This window comes from Strix uralensis, chromosome Z (assembly GCF_047716275.1).
Source record: "Strix uralensis isolate ZFMK-TIS-50842 chromosome Z, bStrUra1, whole genome shotgun sequence".
In the NCBI taxonomy this organism is placed as follows: Eukaryota; Metazoa; Chordata; class Aves; order Strigiformes; family Strigidae; genus Strix; species Strix uralensis.
The window spans coordinates 61,917,330-61,936,556 of record NC_134012.1 but is presented as its reverse complement, the minus strand read 5'-3'; the positions used below and the strand labels follow the sequence as shown (position 1 = coordinate 61,936,556).

General features: G+C 36.9%; 1 protein-coding gene across 7 annotated transcripts in view; it reads left to right on the top strand.

Annotated features, from left to right (window-relative positions):
- The window catches only part of PAM (peptidylglycine alpha-amidating monooxygenase), a 147,444-nt gene that overhangs the window by 110,291 nt on the left and 17,926 nt on the right, over positions 1-19,227 (top strand). For 5 of the 7 annotated variants that reach the window (XM_074855929.1, XM_074855928.1, XM_074855924.1 and 2 more), the window contains exons 15-18: positions 7,411-7,716; positions 12,754-12,883; positions 18,280-18,396; positions 18,895-18,967. In XM_074855929.1, coding sequence (XP_074712030.1) covers positions 7,411-7,716; positions 12,754-12,883; positions 18,280-18,396; positions 18,895-18,967 — 626 coding nt within the window. The remainder of the gene's footprint in view (positions 1-7,410; positions 7,717-12,753; positions 12,884-18,279; positions 18,397-18,894; positions 18,968-19,227) is intronic. The other 2 variants (XM_074855927.1, XM_074855930.1) reach the window with 2 other exon arrangements.

The following is a 19,227-nucleotide window of genomic DNA, read 5'->3' as shown; positions in this document are numbered from 1 at the left end:
GCTGTGGATGTTGTCTACCTTGACTTTAGTAAGGCCTTTGACACCGTTTCCCACAGCATTCTCCTGGTGAAACTGGCTGCTCGTGGCTTGGATGGGCACACACTTCGCTGGGTAATAAACTGGCTGGATGGCCAGGCCCAAAGAGTTGTGGTGAATGGAGTTAAATCCAGTTGGTGGCCGGTCATGAGTGGTGTCCCCCAGGGCTCAGTTTTGGGGCCACTCCTGTTTAACATCTTTATTGATGACCTAGATGAGGGGATCAAGTGCACCCTCAGTAAGTTTGCAGATGACACCAAGTTGGGTGGGAGTGTTGATCTGCTCGAGGGTGGGGAGGCTCTGCAGAGGGATCTGGACAGGCTGGAGCGATGGGCTAAGGCCAACTGTATGAGCTTCAATAAGGCCAAATGCCGGGTGCTGCACTTCAGCCACAACAACCCCCAGCAGCGCTACAGGCTTGGGGAGGAGTGGCTGGAGAGCTGCCAGTCAGAGAGGGACCTGGGGGTGTTGATTGACAGCTGGCTGAACATGAGCCAGCAGTGTGCCCAGGTGGCCAAGAAGGCCAATGATATCCTGGCTGTATCAGAAATAGCGTGGCCAGCAGGGACAGGGAAGTGATCTTACCCCTGTACTTGGCACTGGTGAGGCCACACCTCGATGACTTGTGTTCAGTTTTGGGCCCCTCACTACAAAAAGGACATTGAATTACTCGAGCGTGTCCAGAGAAGGGCAATGAAGCTGGTGAAGGGTCTGGAGCACATGTCTTATGAGGAGCGGCTGAGGGAACTGGGGCTGTTTAGTCTAGAGAAGAGGAGGCTGAGGGGAGACCTCATCGCCCTCTACAAGTACCTGAAAGGAGGTTGCAGAGAGCTGGGGATAAGTCTCTTTAACCAACTAATAAGTGATAGGACAAGAGGTAGTGGCCTCAAGTTGTGCCAGGGAAGATTTAGACTAGATATTAGGAAGCATTTCTTTGCAGAATGGGTTGTTAGGCATTGGAATGGTCTGCCCAGGGCAGTGGTGGAGTCCCCATCCCTGGAGGTGTTTAAGAGTCAGGCTGACATAGTGCTTAGGGATATGGTGTAGTTGGGAACTGTCAATGTTAGTTAATGGTTGGACTAGATGATCTTCAAGTTCTTTTCCAATCTAGATGATTCTATGATTCTGTGAAAAAGAAAACAGCCTCACTTAATATTTTTTAGTGCTCAGGAATCTTTCCGATGCTTTCATCAAAGCAACAGATTAAATTAGTATGGTAGGACTCACATGAAAAATAATAGCAGGCTAGAAGCCATTTTGAAAGTTGTTTTGGCCTATTATGTCAAACTGTGTCCAATGTAACTTCAAACAAATAGACATTTTATTCACTTCTACAATGCCTTTCCGTGCCTTTCTCCCCTTCTTTTCTACCAGCAGTGTTATCTTATGTATACCTGTTAGAATGATCTTAGTAGCTTCATCTAGGAGCCAAAGAAGGCAAAGAAAATTAAACTTTTGATTTTGATAAAAGTTATTTGGAAGGCATTTATTTCTTCCCAATCTTGAAGCTGATACTTGTAGCCAAATTTCCATATCTTCATCAGGAAGATAGTTCTTCATCTTAAGTACACATTCTCTGATGTGACTCTTAACATATTACATAGACATTACCTGAGATTTAAGATGAGGTGAAGTCGTAGTTGAAGTCCATATCATTTGGATCCTGATTTCAGCACTTCTGAAAAGGCAAAGCACTGTCTATTTTTGCCACATGAAGACACTAAACAGAAGCACATCCTGATAAGACAGAAATATGTAGTCTCAGAATACACTCCATTTTATTCAGGGATAGGAAACCCAAAGTCAACTATGAAAACTTGTCTTTTACTACAGTTATAAAGGGACCAAGACATGAGTTTGGAAGGACCGACATACTGGCTCAATGTCAGATCAGGCATGCTCAAGAAGAGGAGACTTTCAATACAAGCATTCACACCAACTGAGCTGCAGCAACACACAGATGAACTTTGCAGTATCAGTCCTCTGTCAACACAGAAGAGTGCTTGCTAGATTTTTGCGCTTGATCCCTCAGTTCTGGTTATTTCCTGATAAGACATTGTTTTGTCAGAAGACTGCAGTAGTGGTTTCATGTTTGAAATCCTGTTCAGTGTGACTCCTAAAAAAAATCTGAAATGTCAGTGACAGGCTGGAGAGCCTCGCTGAACTGTCTCAGTGAAACAGTGTACAGGCATTATGACACAAATACATATTGTGGAGATGAGAATTCTCTCACACCACCAGAGTGTCTTTGCCTTTTTTCTAAAACGCAGTGAGTTTTCACATATGTATCTTAATAGTTACACATTGGAGCTCTCTGGACAGACTTACTATGGCTGAATTTCCCGTCTATCTCATAGCTTCGTCCTGTAGCACCATGGCTAGGTACTTCATCCAAACTGAAAATTGGTACTTCCAACAGCATAATGGTGTGCTGCATAAGGACCATGGACAGCGACTGCTCACTGCAAGTTGGCGAACTCACACTACTGCTGAAAAGAAAAGGACTGTTTTTAAACATGGATAGTTCAACACCATTAGGATTCTACCCGGACCTTGGTGGTCAACATACTAAACTGTTTTATTAACCTTAAACTAATCTGGTCTTTTATTGAGATCAGGTGGGATTCAGCTCATGGTTTGCGATTAAATCACCAATGTTATGATTTTATTTGTTTGTATAACTGTTTTCCAAAACACTGTTCTGTAAAATTTTCCTAGTGTAGAACTGCCATAGTAATTAAGTTTAAACTTACTGGAATATGCTTGTGCATTGTTTCATTCTGGAGATGTTGATCTCTGTCACTTCCTCCAGAATAGAAGCTGTCACTTCCTCCAGAATAGAATAAACTGTACGTATTTGTAGCAAATCATCTTTTAGTGTATTACATAGAGCAGTGGTTCTCAACCTGTGGTCTGCGAACCCCTAGGGGGCCGCGATGTCATCACGGAGGGTCCGCAGAGACTTAAAGCAGGGGTAAGGAACATCCAGCCCAGAAACACTTCGTCTGGCCTGTGGCAAGCACTGCACCTCCTTTTCCCACAGCCCCCTCCTCTCAATACTCCTCTCATCTCCTCTCATACTCAAGTCCAACCACACATACACACACCCCCCCACCTGCCTTGATGCGCATGAGAGGGAGCGCACCCTCACCTTTGCCAGGTGACTCCCCTTGGCCGTCAAATAAACCAGCAAGTCCCTCCATTACTGGGCTCTTCAGGGCTGGCCTCCGGTAACAAGCATGAAGGTGCTTTCCCAGTCCCAGCGCTGCCCCTTGAGGCAGTCTAGTGCTTTAAATCTTGAGTTAAGTCTTGGTGGTCCACGGCTACAAAAGGTATTTAAGGTGGTCCATGGTGAAGGAAGGGTTGAGAACCCCTGACATAGAGGGAACTGTCCTGGTAGCTTACATATAAGAAGTGCATGTAGGTATCCTCTCTGAAACTAATCTAATCAGTCAGCTTCCCTGAGACTGCACTGCTAGACTCAGTTATTTCATCAAGAGCAAGTTGTTCATTCACCCATGTCTTCTTCTAGTCATACTCAGGCATTCTGAAGGCCAGTCTGTCTCCTCTCAAACAAGACCAAACAAATAACATGGTGCATCTTGCTGGTGTTCCTTTCCCACTGAGTATCTTCAGGCAAGCAACATCCTTCAACTGTTCCAGCTAGTACAAGACAGCTGTGAATCAGCAACACAAGATTGTTATTTGATGTTTGCTGTATACTGCTTTGCAGAAAGGAACTGTTAATCAGAAACAACAGGAGTCTGCTCTTTGCTAGTCATCATAGTGAATTCTGAACTATTTCTTAAAAATACACTACTTCAAATTTATTGGAATCTTCCTGGGGATCACAAACAAGCTGAAAAACATTGGTCCCAAATAATATGGGACCTCCATTGAATGTGTGGAGTTTAGGGAACAGCTGCATACATTGAGTAATCTGGAAACTTCAATTCTTCCTTTTCACATCTGCACACAACTTTTCTGCTTTGTAAATACTCTTGAGTTGTGTCAGGATGACAAGAAATTGACAGAAGACTTCAGCTACTGTTTGTGTCAAGCATATGTAGATGCTGGGGCAGATATGTGGACTTCATGGATGTCTTTTTAACTTGAAGTATAGAGATTTCATCTTCTCAAGCACATTTACTTAAGGTAAAGATCACAGTTTCAGAGCAGCTACACTTCAAACCACTTTCACTCTCTGAGGCACATGCTTTTTCATACATTTAGACAGTTCCTAAATATTCTTAACTCTTGGGTTTACAACACCCCTGCTTAATGAAAGCACCAATAGGACAAGCTCAACTTGGAAAATATCTCATCTATAGCCACTGATAGTGACATACTCAAATCACCTTATTCTGTACTCCGCTGTTTGAAAGTTCCACATATATCTTATGATCATAGGCTCAGTGCTAGAAGAAAACTAAAACTGATCAGCCTACTTGGAGTTGAGTCCCTGATTAATAGCTCCCATAAAGACCACTGGAATTTTCTATGAAAGCATCTTGTCCTAAAAACTGTGCCCTGGCCTTTTGTTGTTTTTAAGTTGAATTCCCCTGCTCGCTTTTCTTCTTGTTGTCCACTGAGTCCTGTCTCTTACCAGTTGTTTTTGTAGTAAGAGAAACTAATTTCAGACAGGTAAACTGAAGCACTTTTTTGTTTGTTTTAAATCAACAAGTAATTTCTATTTTAGAGGGTGAGATAATTATTCTCTGCCAGCCACTGCACAACAGAGACAGAATGCAGTATCTTTGGCTGAAGCAGGAAGCTGGCAAACTTCTTTGTTCAAATAGAATGAGCATATGAGTTGTGAGTTAGGGATCTGAAACCTTTATACAAACTGTAGCGTGTTGTTCTTTTTGTGACCAAGAACTACAAGTAAATTGATCATACTGTTGATACAGAACTAGGAAAGACTGAACTGGGCAAAAATCACTAACATGACTTTAAAAATGTCTGCAGTTTAAAATAGCACCAGGCTTGCTGGTTTAGGGAGACTTTTCACAGTTGCATTAGGCAGAACACTGCTTTTACCATTCAAACCTCTCTTTTAGAAATGATTGCATATAGAGAAGTCAGTGGATTTTGCTCAGCTGTGGGTCTCCAGCCATGGATAAAACCAAAACATTTGTATATATAAACTTTGTTTAATTTTTTAAATGGTGCAAAAGTATAGTTAAGGCTAATGGAGAGTATTTTAATACTGAATGTTTCCTAAGTAAAGGAAATTCCAGATGTGTTTCTACATCAGCACCAATTCTTGGATGCTTTAAGTAGAGACTACTGAACCTGATTGATGTAATTATAAATCTTTTTATATAAATTTATATAAATATACTATTTATATAAATATGGTTTGTGTCCAAAACTTCTATCATATTTTTTTGAGTATTTGGAATTGTTCTGAATCAATAGTTGGACTAGATGCTTCACAATTGTATTTGGAGCAAATAATTCATTTTTGTTATATAGCTTAACAGTTTTTTCTCTTATCTAATTTGCTTTGTTAATTTCATTGAAATTGGCCCTGTTACTTCAGTAGTTACTTCTGCAGAAGATTTCATCTGGGATATTTCATTTACAAGGACACGGAATGGAATCCTGCTCAAAATCATTGAACCTAGGACTGTTTATAAACATGAGAAATCCTCTTAGGGTCATTTCCAAAAGACTTAAATTCCTCTGTTCCAGGCTGCAAGTGATGGTTTCTGGTTCTGGATGGGGTTTTTTGGTGAAAGCTTTATTAGTTACAGTTTTGCTTTTCGAAAAGGTGTCTTACGTAGCCTGTCATAAAATAATACAAATTCTTAATTATGAGTGATTTGTACTTAAAATAAAAGAGAGGTATACCTAGTTGCATTAAATCTTAGAGCATATTGGATGTCTCTTTCCATTCAAATGGTGCAGTTGTATTTAACAGAACTGATAAAAGTTTCAGGCAGCCAAGGTATTTGGTTAATAAATTCTAACAAGTTGGGTACCTGCTGGTTAGCAGAGAATCCCAGGAGAGGTATATGCTTGTCATAGTGTCAGCGCTTTATTTAATCCTTCAAAAAGAATTGAACATTGAGTTCATCAAAACTTCTTTGGCTGGTTTGAATATTTTGTGAAGAAGGTTGTGGTTCTGGAATTTACATGCCTAATTTTCAGTTGTTTGCTTTGAGCTTTTGTTCTGGAATTGGCTGAAATGCTTGTTGGTGTCTAAGAAAGGTGTAGTGATAACTGCATTGCTAGAAAGCACCTTGAGAAAATACTGTTCCCTGCGTTGCCAGATGATGCTGTGACTAAGGAATGTTACTATTTGGAGGAAGAGGAGGAACAGGACCCAGACCGAATTAATAAATGAAAATTTAATGGTTCACAAAGAAGAAAGTGTCTTCTTTCTACAGTATCTTCTATGTAATCTATTTGCAATTGTGAAAGTTTGTTTTCTTACAGCCTAAGCTTCTTATGCAATGACAGATTTCAAAGAAATATATTTTGAAATGCATCATGACTGTCTGTAATTGTCTTTATAAGTGAACAAATGGATAAAAATACAGAATTTTTACCTCTTTGTTTTGTAACATAGAATAAGTCTGCAGTAGCCTGGCAAATCCAGATAAATCCATCATAAATATTCTTTCACTGAAATTTGCACACTTTTTTGTTTTTCTTTTTTTCTTTTTCTTCTTTTGCATTTTTGTTTTCATTTTTCTTTTTCTTTTTTCCTTTTCCTTTTTTCCCTTCTCCTTCTCCTCCTCCTCCTCCTCCTCCTCCTCCTTCTCCTTCTCCTTCTCCTCCTCCTTCTCCTCCTCCTTCTTCACCTTCTCCTCCTTCTCCTTCTCCTCCTTCTCCTCCTCCTCCTCCTCCTTCTTCTCCTTCTCCTTCTCCTTCTCCTTCTCCTTCTCCTTCTCCTTCTCCTTCTCCTTCTCCTTCTCCTTCTCCTTCTCCTTCTCCTTCTCCTTCTCCTTCTCCTTCTCCTTCTCCTTCTCCTTCTCCTCCTTCTCCTTCTCCTTCTCCTCCTCCTTCTCCTCCTTCTCCTTCTCCTTCTCTTTCTTTCTTCAGCTTTTCTCTTCCCTTTTTATTTTTTTCTTGTTCCCAAGAACCTCTGTGTAGAGGTGATAATTGTTTGATGCCAGAGTGTAAGGTAAAAGTGGACATTTATATGTAAATTAAAGTTGATAAAGATTTACCATTATCTTTTCATAGCAAAGACTTGGCTCACTCAATTCCCAAGGCTGAAACAGTTCCCTCTTATACTACTTTTGACAATGACCATTTGAGTAACTTTGTTACATTATAATTTGCTGAAGTTTCTAAAACTACACGATCTGTTATAATTGTTTTATCCCTCCTTTCCTCTTATCTTTTCTCTTTTCTGTGCAGGTGATTTCTATTCGCTCCTTTCCAAGCTGCTAGGAGAAAGGGAAGATGTTGTGCATGTGCATAAGCATAACCCTACAGAAAAGTCAGAATCCTATCTTGTAGCTGAGATTGCTAATGTAGTCCAAAAGAAGGATCTTGCCAGAGAGATCACAAATCATGATGAAAGGGACCATACTATTCTTGTCAGAGACAGAATTCACAAATTTCACAGACTAGAGTCTACCCTGAGGCCACCAGAGAACAGACATTTCTCTTTACAACGGCCTAAACATGGTGAGGGAAGCTGGGAAAAAGAACATACAGGAGGTGGGTTAGGGGTTAATTTTATGCAGTGAAATGCAGTGTAAGATCTGTGATCCTCATTAGCAAAATCTGAAGGGAATATCATTTGATGCTTGGAAGTACTTTATGTGACAGTTTTCCTAATTATGGAAATGTTCTCCTATTTTAGAAGTATTTCAGTGGGGTTGTTTCCCCCTTCATGTGTGAAGAAAGAATGTATACCAATTGCACAATACCAGTACTTTTTGGAACATATTTTTTGTAGTCTCAAGACTAATGTTTTTGTATCAATTTTGCTAAAACAAGATAAACACAGTCATGGGAAGTGAAGAATTTTCTTAGGAGAAGTAACCACTACAAAATGGTCACTGGGATAATCAATGCATTTTATGAGTTTTCTGATTAACTTGGTTTGTCAGGTACAGAATTTTATAGAATTTATTGCTGTAATTCTATCGGACATCTTTTCTCTCCTTCAGAAGGAGTGGTAGCTAATCCTCAAAAATTTTTCAGAAGTAAAATTTTCTGCATATTTATTTCAAATTGGACTTGGCTATCCAAATATTCTTGGACAGGCTGTTTTATTATGCCATTCCCTTCAGGTTTCTATGACAGCATAAACCATGGAAGCATTGTGTTTGTTTTACTTGCATTTTGGTCTCTGTGATACTGATTGTGCTTAGTCTTACTTGCTAATGTGGAAAGCCAGATAATGCAGCATGTGATGAGTATCTCATAAAAGAAACTGGTATGTATGCATGAAAGTCATCTGTTTGCATAAGCTGTAGCATCACATGTTTGCTGTTACATTGCAACCAGCCAGCTTGATGTGTTCAGGTACTGTTGTACACAGATATACATCTTTCATCATCTATTTAATTTTTATTTCAGTTCAAAATATTAGCATGTATTGTCTCCACTTATGTGAGATTCTGCTAGAGTATTCAAATCACCAGAATTCTGGGTTTGTATTTAACTGAAAACCAAAGATGAAGTCTTTCCAGTGTTACATTATTCTAGTCAGTTAAATGAGAGCTTGTCAGGTTATTGGCACAAGGGCAAAAACAGGTGGGATGTTAGCATGTGCCTGACATAAGTGTAAATGATAAATAATTTTATGAAATTAAACACACTTGCAACACTGAAATTAAATGCTCAGAAGAGTAATGTGTGTAGCATTTTTGCAAAACCAGTTGTTCAGTTCAGACTAATAGCATGTGGTGTGTAGAGGGGGAAAAAAGAAATTCCTGTTCTGTTTTAACTGATCCAGAAGAGGGAGTGTCAATGAACTGAATAAATGTCTTGGTTGGCACACCATATGGCATAAGTTCTAACAACAGAAAGTATTCCCTTGGCTACTTTAGTAGATACATATTTTGGGGAAATTTGTTGGTGGAGTACTAATTAATAAATGGACTTTCAAATGATGCAGTTTTTAGTTACAGCAAAAAGGAAAACTGAAATTATCTTAATTGGCATTGATTTTTTTTTAATGTTTGTGACTAACTACAGAAATTCTGAACTGCAGAAGCCGTCAGCACCATCTTCTGACAAAAGAACTTTTGATAGCAATAAAATCTTTAAGCACATGTTTAGTTTCTGTTTTGGGAAGTATTTACGTATTAGAAGAACAAAACCTTCCATAACAGAACTTTTCTCTTCAGAGGAAGAAGTGGAACATAAGTTGTTTTAGCTTGCCTTATTAAATCAAAAAATTTGCACCCTTCATAAAATTCTTTTCTATATTGAATTTAAAAAATTCTCAGTATTTCTTTGGACAAGACTCTGGTTGCTGTTAAATTAATTTCATTTAACTGTTTAAAAATTACCAGAATTAAAATAGTTTTTAATATTTTCAGTCTTGCAAATATTCCACATGTAAACATGTGACTGGCCTGAAATAGCAAGTAACCAATACATTAAGTAAGGTTATAAATGTTGTGGTTTATAACTTCATACTACTGCTCTTCCTGCACTATTGTTGTCTTCTTACCCCAAGCCTAGTCACTAATCAGTCAGGTTGTTCAACATCACTGCAACCAGTACAATTATACCTCCTAATTAAGGCAAACAGTGTGATTTTCCAATTTTTAAAACTCCTTTCTGCATTGCTTACTTATATTTGTCAAGATTTAAATGACTACTCTGATGGCACTGAGTAAATGCAACATGACTAAAATTTGTAAAGCTAGCAAGAGCTTCCAGGGATTTCTGGACAGTAAATTGCAATTTCACCAATGAATAAGGCTCTATTCTTTCGCTTAGAGGTTGATTTGCATGTTCTAAATCTGTGTAATTCTTTATAGTTTTATTGATGAAAGGAATGACTGTAAATTACAAGGTAGAAGATCTGGTACTTAGTTTAGAAATCTCATTTACAACAAAACTGGCGTTTATATTTTTTTAAGTAATTGTAAATTATTTTAATGGGGAAAAGTAATTTTCATTGGTTTCATGTGTAACTTTTCCATGGACCACTTAGTTTTGTAGGGAATTAATAATCAGTCTTAGAAAAATGAAGTCTAAATTTAGTAAGTTTCTGTGAAAAGCTAGTTGCCTTAAGATAAAACCATATCAATTGACCTTCAGTATAAGACTTGCAAAAGGAAAAGAAAATATAACAATAATAAACCAATTTTGGACAAGTGTGAGAAAAAACCTAAAGGTTGTGTAGAGTCTGGAGTTCTTGTGATTAGATTGTATTTCACTGTATATTCATTTTATTATTTTGATCTATCAGAAATCTTTTAGTCCTTTAAGAGTAAGTATAAACATTTTGTATTTTATAGTGCCTGCCTTTTAAGAGCCTGAATTTTACAGAAGCCAGAATCTAGGCTTTCTATGTTTAGCCTTTTAACGTTTCTAGCTTTTTTGCAAAAGGCTCAGAGGCCTTTTGCAAGGAAAACTGTAACATTAAACAGTTTTCCACAAGTTAACTTGGACTGATATGGGATAAGCAAGTGAGGAAGCAGACACTGGATTTTCATCCTTCTTTTCTAAATCCTAATGTCCATGAATGCACTTGGTACTGCACCTGCTGTGACCAACTGAACTGTACAGAATTATGAATATGTATAATTTTTTTCTTTACAGCTTTTCTTTTAGCTTGGAACTTTTGTTCATCTAAAATTGCTCCAGAGTAGAATTTCTTGTTTTGGAAGTTTCTGGTTACTGTCTTGGATTCACTGCAGTTGCTGGTTTGCCTTAGGTCTGTGTTAGCCTAAAGAGTTTCTCCATCACCTACTCTAGCTATGGTATCTAAAACTACAAAGATAAAATAATCTCTTAGTCTGTGGTAGGTTTTCAGCACTGGTTTTATTTTTTCCCTGTGTAGATTGTAAAAAATGGTTTTCCCTTCACCCCATCCTTGCTGTTACTGCTCAGACTACATCTCTTACAAGTGAAATGGAAGGAAGGCAGTGCTTATCAGAACAGCTGGGTTGCACAGATGACCTGAAAATTTTGGATATTGTTTCACTTTTCATTTTTCCTTTCATTAGAAGATTTACTTCCAGCTGAACCATCTCAAATTCTTTGGATGCTCTGTATTAAGGTCTGTGATCTGCCTTGTTCCAAAGCACAGATGCCCTGACACTTTGTGAATGAGGATATGTGTTTCACCTGCCTAGATGGTACCCCAGTGATCAGTGTTTAGGATCACAGCAAAACACACAAACTGGGTGAGATGAAAGTACAGCATGATGGTGTCAAACACATTGAATACTAGTGAAACAGCCCCAGTTTCATGTAACTGCAAAGAAATTGCTTTCTATTCACCTTCAGTTTGGCTATACGTACTTACATACAAATTCTGCACATTAGAGATATCTGAATTGTGCTGAACAAATTAATTTCTGGAAGGAAGGAGTGATGGGTTTCCTAAAATGCAGAAGGCATTTTAGGATTATTGGGATTTTTTGTTTCTTTTATCAGAATTAGTGACATTTGTCTTGCCATTACATTTTTTATTTTGGGAAATACTGTTCAACTGTCTCTTAACACTGCCAGAGCAACCCAGACCAACCTCTTCCAAATAGCGTTTAAGTAGTCTATTTGTGAGAAATTAATCCTTGTAGCTAATGCTCTGCAACTTTTTCAGATTTTGAACTGTTCATACCTTTAATAAGTGTTAGTCTGTTTTTACATAAAACAAAAGATTGAAGTAAACATATTTTTATATTTTTAATTTTCATCTTTAAGTTAAACTAAATTTGTCTCCCTTGAGTGAGGAGTTTTAGGATTTAAGACAAACAGAAGAAGTATCTGACTTTTTAGTAGTAGTTCACTTGCTAAATCCTGTGCTGTTGATTCAGTGTGAAAATCAGATTTGTGTTATTCAACCAGTACTTAAAAAGTGTGTCACAGCATAAACAATGACAGATATTGTACCTTTCTTCATCTCTGTCATCAGATTTAGACATCTCTTTCCTATTCATGCCTATAATACTTGGATTAGGATACAAACACTATCCAGAACTAACGCATATGTTGGCTGTAAGAAATGTCATAGGCAAAATTAACAGAATTACCGTTTTATTTGCTTTTTGTTGCTGTTTTTCTTCCTTTCCTGTATTTTTTTCTTAGTGTTAAGAGCTTTTTTGAAAAAAAAGTCATGAATCACCCACTTTTGATAGTGTGATTCATAGGCTTTGTTATGCATTTTTTAATAAAACACTGATAGGTTAATATTTAAATTTGCCTGCTGATTTTGGATAGTATTGTATATTTCTGTAGTCTTTCAATGTAGAAAGTATTCACAGAGCTTCTAAAACTTCTAGAGTCAGAGTATCTGTATCCTTATGAGATGAAGAAAAGAATGGAGTCAAAAGCAGTTTTGAAGTTCAGTCATCCTATATGTAACAGGATGCCAGTGCTTGTGCATGCTTTACTATAATAAAACTATGCTTGGAATTAAATTGCAATGCATTAATGAAAATACTGCATGTCAGAAAATGTCCGTATAATTTCCAACAGTCTGTACCAAATGCCAGTTAACCATGTTTTTTTAAATAAATATACTACATGAATGTCTATCTTTTGTTTATTTGTTTCCTTGGTCAGATTTCCATGTAGAAGAGGCTGTGGAGTGGCCTGGGTTAGACCTCAAACTAGGCCAAGTTTCTGGGTTGGCGCTGGATGCTGAAAATAACCTAGTTATCTTCCACAGAGGTGATCACGTCTGGGATGAAAAGTAAGTAGATACTGGCATGTAGATAGTGGCATAGTGATAATGGCATGTTAGAAGGTCAAACTGGTGTGTGCTGTTTGTATACCTTCTCAAGAAACAAAAAGACAGATTGCAGTTCCTTTTCCATTTAAAATTCAGTTCTTCAGCTGAAAGTGCGTTTGGGAGACTTAGAATAGAAGTGGTAACTGACAGTTCAAGATGATGGGGTTACTGGGTCTTTAGATGGTAAGAATGTGTCTCCAGAGAAAAAGAACATAGTACATTAGGTCCTTAAACTGTATGACCATGCTAGTATGATATTTACTGAGATTAATTATCCCTTCTTCTCCATGTCTTTTAGCAGGACTAATCAGCCTGGAAGAATGATGTTTTAGTATGGTTTACTACTATTAGCACCTGGGTTTAAGACACGCAAAGCTAGCTCCAGTGTATCTTCATTCTTTCTTGTGTTTATGTCCACTGAACAAAATTGGATTGTTACAAGGCACTCTCTCAAAACATGCTTTCTTCTACTTGTTTTATAAAATTTACTGCATTTAGTGTCACTCAAAACAACAAAACAGTCCAAACTTTATAATGGCCATTTTTCTAGGGTTTGTAAAGTAAAGGTATGTTATTTTAGGAACAGAACATTCCAAATAAAGTACCGTGTCTCTTTTTGTACAACATCTTTATGTCTTTGAGCTTTAAAATCGTATGTCTAACTGTTTAGATGGACACTTTGGAAAAAATTCCATGAAGTTGTAACACAATACTGGGAGGAAATAGTATTACCTATAATGGAGTAGTATGTAGTACCCTTTTTAAGTGCGCTTTTTTAATCTTCTTTCTAAGTGTCTGTTCTCTGTGTATAGAACTGTAAGGTTAAACAGGAGGGGTTTTTTCAACTCCCAATGAATTCATTTTCAGATAACATAGTTTCTGAAAATTAGAGGGGGCAGCTTTCTCAACCTTATAGTAACAAATTATGCTTAGAATACTGCTTTATGAAGGAAAGTAGGTTCTTCGGGTTTTTAGCTAAATAACATAATGCAGCAGATCAGGCAATCATTTATGTCTCATGCATTATATCAGTGATCTCTCCAGCTGAAGTGCATATAAATACGGACTATAAAATTTGAAAGAGTGATGCTTGCTGCAACTTGTATTACTCAAGCTTCAAGTAAAAGCTGATACTGGGTTTTGTTTTCTCATACTCCTATGCATGAACATAAGTGCTGTTCTTTGTGTCATTGAAGAAAGAATTGAAAACATATTTGAAAATAGGCTGGCAGTTATTTTCATTTCTTCTGAGATGTGGTATTTTTGAGTGTCTGGCAACTGAGGTATACCCACAACACAAAACTGGAGTTTGAGACCAAGCAGTATCTGGAGAAACTACGGATTTTAAACAAAACAAAAAAAAAGTAATGTTCCCTAAAATAGCAAGTGAGCATAATGAATCAATCGTGTTGAGACAGGTTGAACTTCAACTTTCTTACGGTGTGGTCCAGAATATTGGAGCTGTGGTCTGGAGTCTGGAAATTCATATACCTACCAACTGTGCTGAGTAACACTATAGGTTCACTTAATTCAGCCCTGTCTTTGACAGCAGCCGTTGTTCATATTCTGAGTATTTCTAGCCTGTGATTATCAAACTTCCCAGAATGCTTTATCATATTTTTAGTATTAGTAGTGTTAATCCGTACATCAGTCTTGTGTCGGAGCTTTCCATATTTGCCATCATGTGGAGACTGAAGTTGGAACAAAGTGAAAACTGACTGGCCTTGTAAATATGATCAAAAGCATTCAGTCCCAGATATGTAACCAAGATGCAAAATGAGCTGCTGTTAACTGAAACTGGTTATGGGTTTTCTGTAAAGATAACTACACATGAAATCCTAATTTCAGAGGGGTTTTGTTCACGAGTTTGGTTTTTTTCTTCTTCTTGTGGAGCACTGTTAATATTTAGGAAGGCAGGGAACCCTTAAATCAGATAGGCTGAAACTTCTGTAGACCTGTTTATATATAGTATATATGCATATAATATATATACATCTATAGTATTGTGACTTTAAAACAATATGTTTGGAAAACGTGCCTGTGGTTAAGCTGTTGTTTCATATCTTGTGGCACAGAGAAGAGGCACACAGACATGTGCTCAGCCAGTCAGCCTTCCCTTTTTATCTTTGGGTAAATCATGGGCACATGAAATAGTCTGGGGTCCCTTTCATGGGTTATGCTGAAAAGGAAGGGAGCGTATTTGTTCTCATTTGTCAATAAAAAGGAATAAAAAAAATGAGTATTTGAAAGAGGTTTATCATGACTATTGTATGGGGGAGGGATAATAAGTTATCAGACTTTTAAGTTAATGTTTATCATTAGCTGTAAATACACAGTTAATTGAGTATAGTCCTTACCAAATCATATACATGATGCATCAATCAAGCCTGAAATCCTAGAATTTATTTTCTCTGTTTCAATACTTCACCAGCATAATATAGAAACAAAATAAACAAGAATTATCTGTGCTGTTAGGCAATGCACAGATGTTTCAAATGCATTATTAATATATGCCATAAAAGTTGGATTCATTCATTCAGCTGAATAGAGCTGAGTGAATGGTCTGTGCTGTTTTATAAGGTGACTTCAGTCTGCTTTAGAACGCAAAAGCAGTTATGCAATGGCAAGCTCTATAATACAGTAGCAGCTTTTCAGTGTCTGTAGCATTCTTTCTGTGCATGATTTTTTAAAAAAATCCTTTTAAATAAATCAGGTTCTTCTACCACATCGTCTCCTCAGTTTCAGAACAGTCTTTGCTCTTTGCAGCATGTGCTGTTGAGAAGAAAAAAATTAGAACTATTCAGCTGGCTAAGCAATGAATCAGTTGGAAGTTATTTTGCACTTTGTGATGAAAAATGTGTACTATTCATGCAATTTATAAAAGACATAAGAAAGAATATAAACTGCATTCTTGTTACTTAACAGGCTAGGCAGGTTAATTTAGGCTGAGCACGTACCACAATGGTGAAGGCTCAGTGTTGTGCCTTCAGGGGTTATGAGATCAGGTGGTCTGTCTAAATTTAATATGTAGCCCAGCAGAAGGACGTTAGATTTAGCAATAAATTGTTTGTATTAGTGTGAAGTGGCCAGCTGTAAAGTAGAGAAATAGCTATGGAATTACATTGGGGTTTTAAATTAGAAGTAGTGACATATGGAGCATATTTTATTGGTCCTTTGATATCAAACTGCAGAACCTATTGGAAAACCAAGCTGCAGAGCAATGTGACATTTAATAGTAAGGTGTTCAGTTATTTTGGTTGGTTGGTTTTGGTCTTGCTTCTTTTAAGCTAGCAGTAGTCAGCATTATTTGTGTCCTCATTTATCAGTTGAAACAAAGGGACATTGACTACCTGGGAAACTGGTCTCAAACACTGGGAAGAAGAGTGACAGTGCTTCTGTAGCATGCCAGTCTTCCTCCTAGAAAAGGAAATTTTACAGGGAGAAAATGCATGGAGGATCACTCCCATAAACTCATTTCAAAGTTCACTAGGCTTCCTTTGCATAAAATACTATACAATCTCTTATTTACACTGAAAGCACTCAGTTCCAAGAAGAGCTGGGTAGTTGTTAGCAGGGAATACTTAGAAGTCTCACAGCACTGTTACTAAGAACGAAAATCATAATAAGGAAAGCAAATAATTTTTTAAAGTTGTCTAGATAGTCAGTTCTCCAGAGATACAGTCTTGTTTTCTGTGGGTTTTTTTTGCACAATACCTACTATCACTAAGATTCTCTTCTGTGATTAGTTGTGCTGATTATTAAGAACATTAATAATATTAGTTCAGACTGTCCAGTGTTAGTTCTCCAGTTGTGGTCATCTATACCTAGAGCAAGTGCCTATGAGTATTAGACTTCCCTTTAAATAAAACTGTTTAAAACCGAGAGAACTTGTTATGGAAGATTACTGTCAGTAATGGTAAAGAATAAAACAACACCTACTGAACCATGGTCAAACAAGCAGGTACACATCAGTAGGCCATTGTGTTCCAGTACTATTTATCCTGTGTATCCCTGTAGCATCATGGCAGTGTTTAGGAAGGCTCAGTAGAGTGTTTTAGTAACTATCACCTTGTGTTTAACCATTCGTACTGAGAAGGACTTACTGATTTCTGTCAGAAACAAAATAAATAGTCACAGATAGTTACCATACATATTGGCAATATCTAAATATTATTTTTTAATCATAGCCTATGCAGAAACTTAAGCACATCCATCATAGATTTTTCTGGTTATATATGAAGCCAGTATTGGTTTCCACATTGAAAATTCCAGACATATAAATATTTAATGTTATGGAGAGGTGAGGCTACTATGACTGTGCAGTATAAAGTTTTAATACCTTTATTCATAGCCTTCTCTGTGACTACAAAGTGTATTCATGTTTACCAAGTTGCATCAATCATAGCTGGATTTCTCTTGGGATTAACAAATGGGTTTAAAAATACAAGGTGCGAGGCAGGAGTATGTCTTGTATTCACACATTTTTCATCAAACACCATCTTCTAACATTTAGACTTAAATATTGTTCAAAATATTTTACTCTCTATTTACCTTCATTAAATACTGAATGTATATTTCAACAGGTTAGAGTAATAGCCAACTTCTCCATAGGGGTACAGACAAATATATTTTTTATTCTTTGCTAATCATGTGATAATTTTATGCCTAATGAATCTCTTCTGGGAAGTTAATCCTAGTTCTTAATGTCTGAATTAGTTGACATGTTTAAATGTTGTTTATTAATATATTCCATGTACCCTGAGAATTGAGAGTAGAGTTGTGGGGATAGGAGAAATACTCATCATATCCTATAGCCTTCTGCAAACACACTCTAAAAAGGATAAGAACCTTAAGACCTGAATCTTATCGTAGTAAGCTCTAGCAAAATATTGAATTGTGTTTTAAAACAGAAAATGCAAAAGATATACAAACACACGCACACACTGCCTTAGACAGTATGAAGTATACCTGGTTTTACTGGCAATTATGCCCTGGTGATTAGCTATATTTTCACTTAGGCTACATTGTTTGATTTCCCATTTCTGATTTGCCACAACAAAGAAGATTAAAATAAAAAAGAGTTTTTTTACTTGCTTGCTTTAGGATTATCTTAACTGTTGCTGTGTTGATTTGGTGCTCCCTTAGTTTGGAAATCATAACCTCAGTAGGAAATTCAGACATCCAATACTATAAATCTTACAATCATACAGTAGTGTAATAAGGTTTATTTAAAGAAATAAAGAAGCCAATAACCCCACACAGGAATTAAACTACAAAACTTGGCTTTAAGTTGCATGTGTATTGTTCATCAGTGGAGTCTTCTAATGCTGGCTTTCTATCAAACTATTTTTTTGTAGTTCTTTTGACAGCAAGTTTGTTTATCAGCAAAGAGGACTTGGACCAATTGAACAGAACACAATTCTTGTCCTGAATCCAAGTAATGCAAAACTGCTTCATTCCATGGGCAAAAGTCTGTAAGTTATTTTTGCTCTTACTAATAGACTAACATTTCTGTATATTTTACTCCAAAAAGTCCTCAAACCCATTCTCACAGGTGTTTTATATTACATTGTGTGATTGTGGCCTCTTTATTTAAATTAATAATTAATTAATAATTGCAAAATCAACAACTAATAAAAGTAATTTACCATCTTTACACCTGTGCTTTCTAGCAATTCATATAGTTTCATCAGCCAGATTAACAGAAATGCAGAGCTCATGAGTATTGTGCATTGTCCTTAAACATACTGAATATTAGCCTGACTGAGATACCAGACATCAATTGAACTTCAGAGCTGAAACGCTCCTGTTAAGAAAATTCTATTCTGTAAAGCTATCTCTTTCATTAAATACTACAGGTAGTTAATATGTACAGCATTTGTGTTCCGTAGATAAAAAGTGAAATCTTCACATCTACATCACTCTTCCTGAAAGATGTTTTTAACTTGATTCTTCTACGTTTGTGCTTGCAGATTTTATTTACCACATGGTTTGAGTATAGATAAGAACAGTAACTTCTGGGTCACTGATGTAGCTCTCCATCAGGTATGTTTTTGAAGCTTTAATACCAGGACCTTAATATTTTGCCAAAAGAGTTGGTTTTTTTTTCCTAGAGATTTGACATAAATTATTTATCTAGGCCTGTTAAGATAAACATTAAGAATATGCCTAAAGAAATTGACCCCTGTGGCCTTCATGGAATATAGTTGTGTTGAATAATTTCCTACATGGACATAGTATTCAGAAATAAAGCTACCTGATTTTAAACAATGGTTATTTTGAAAAAGAACAGATTTTTCTGCTAC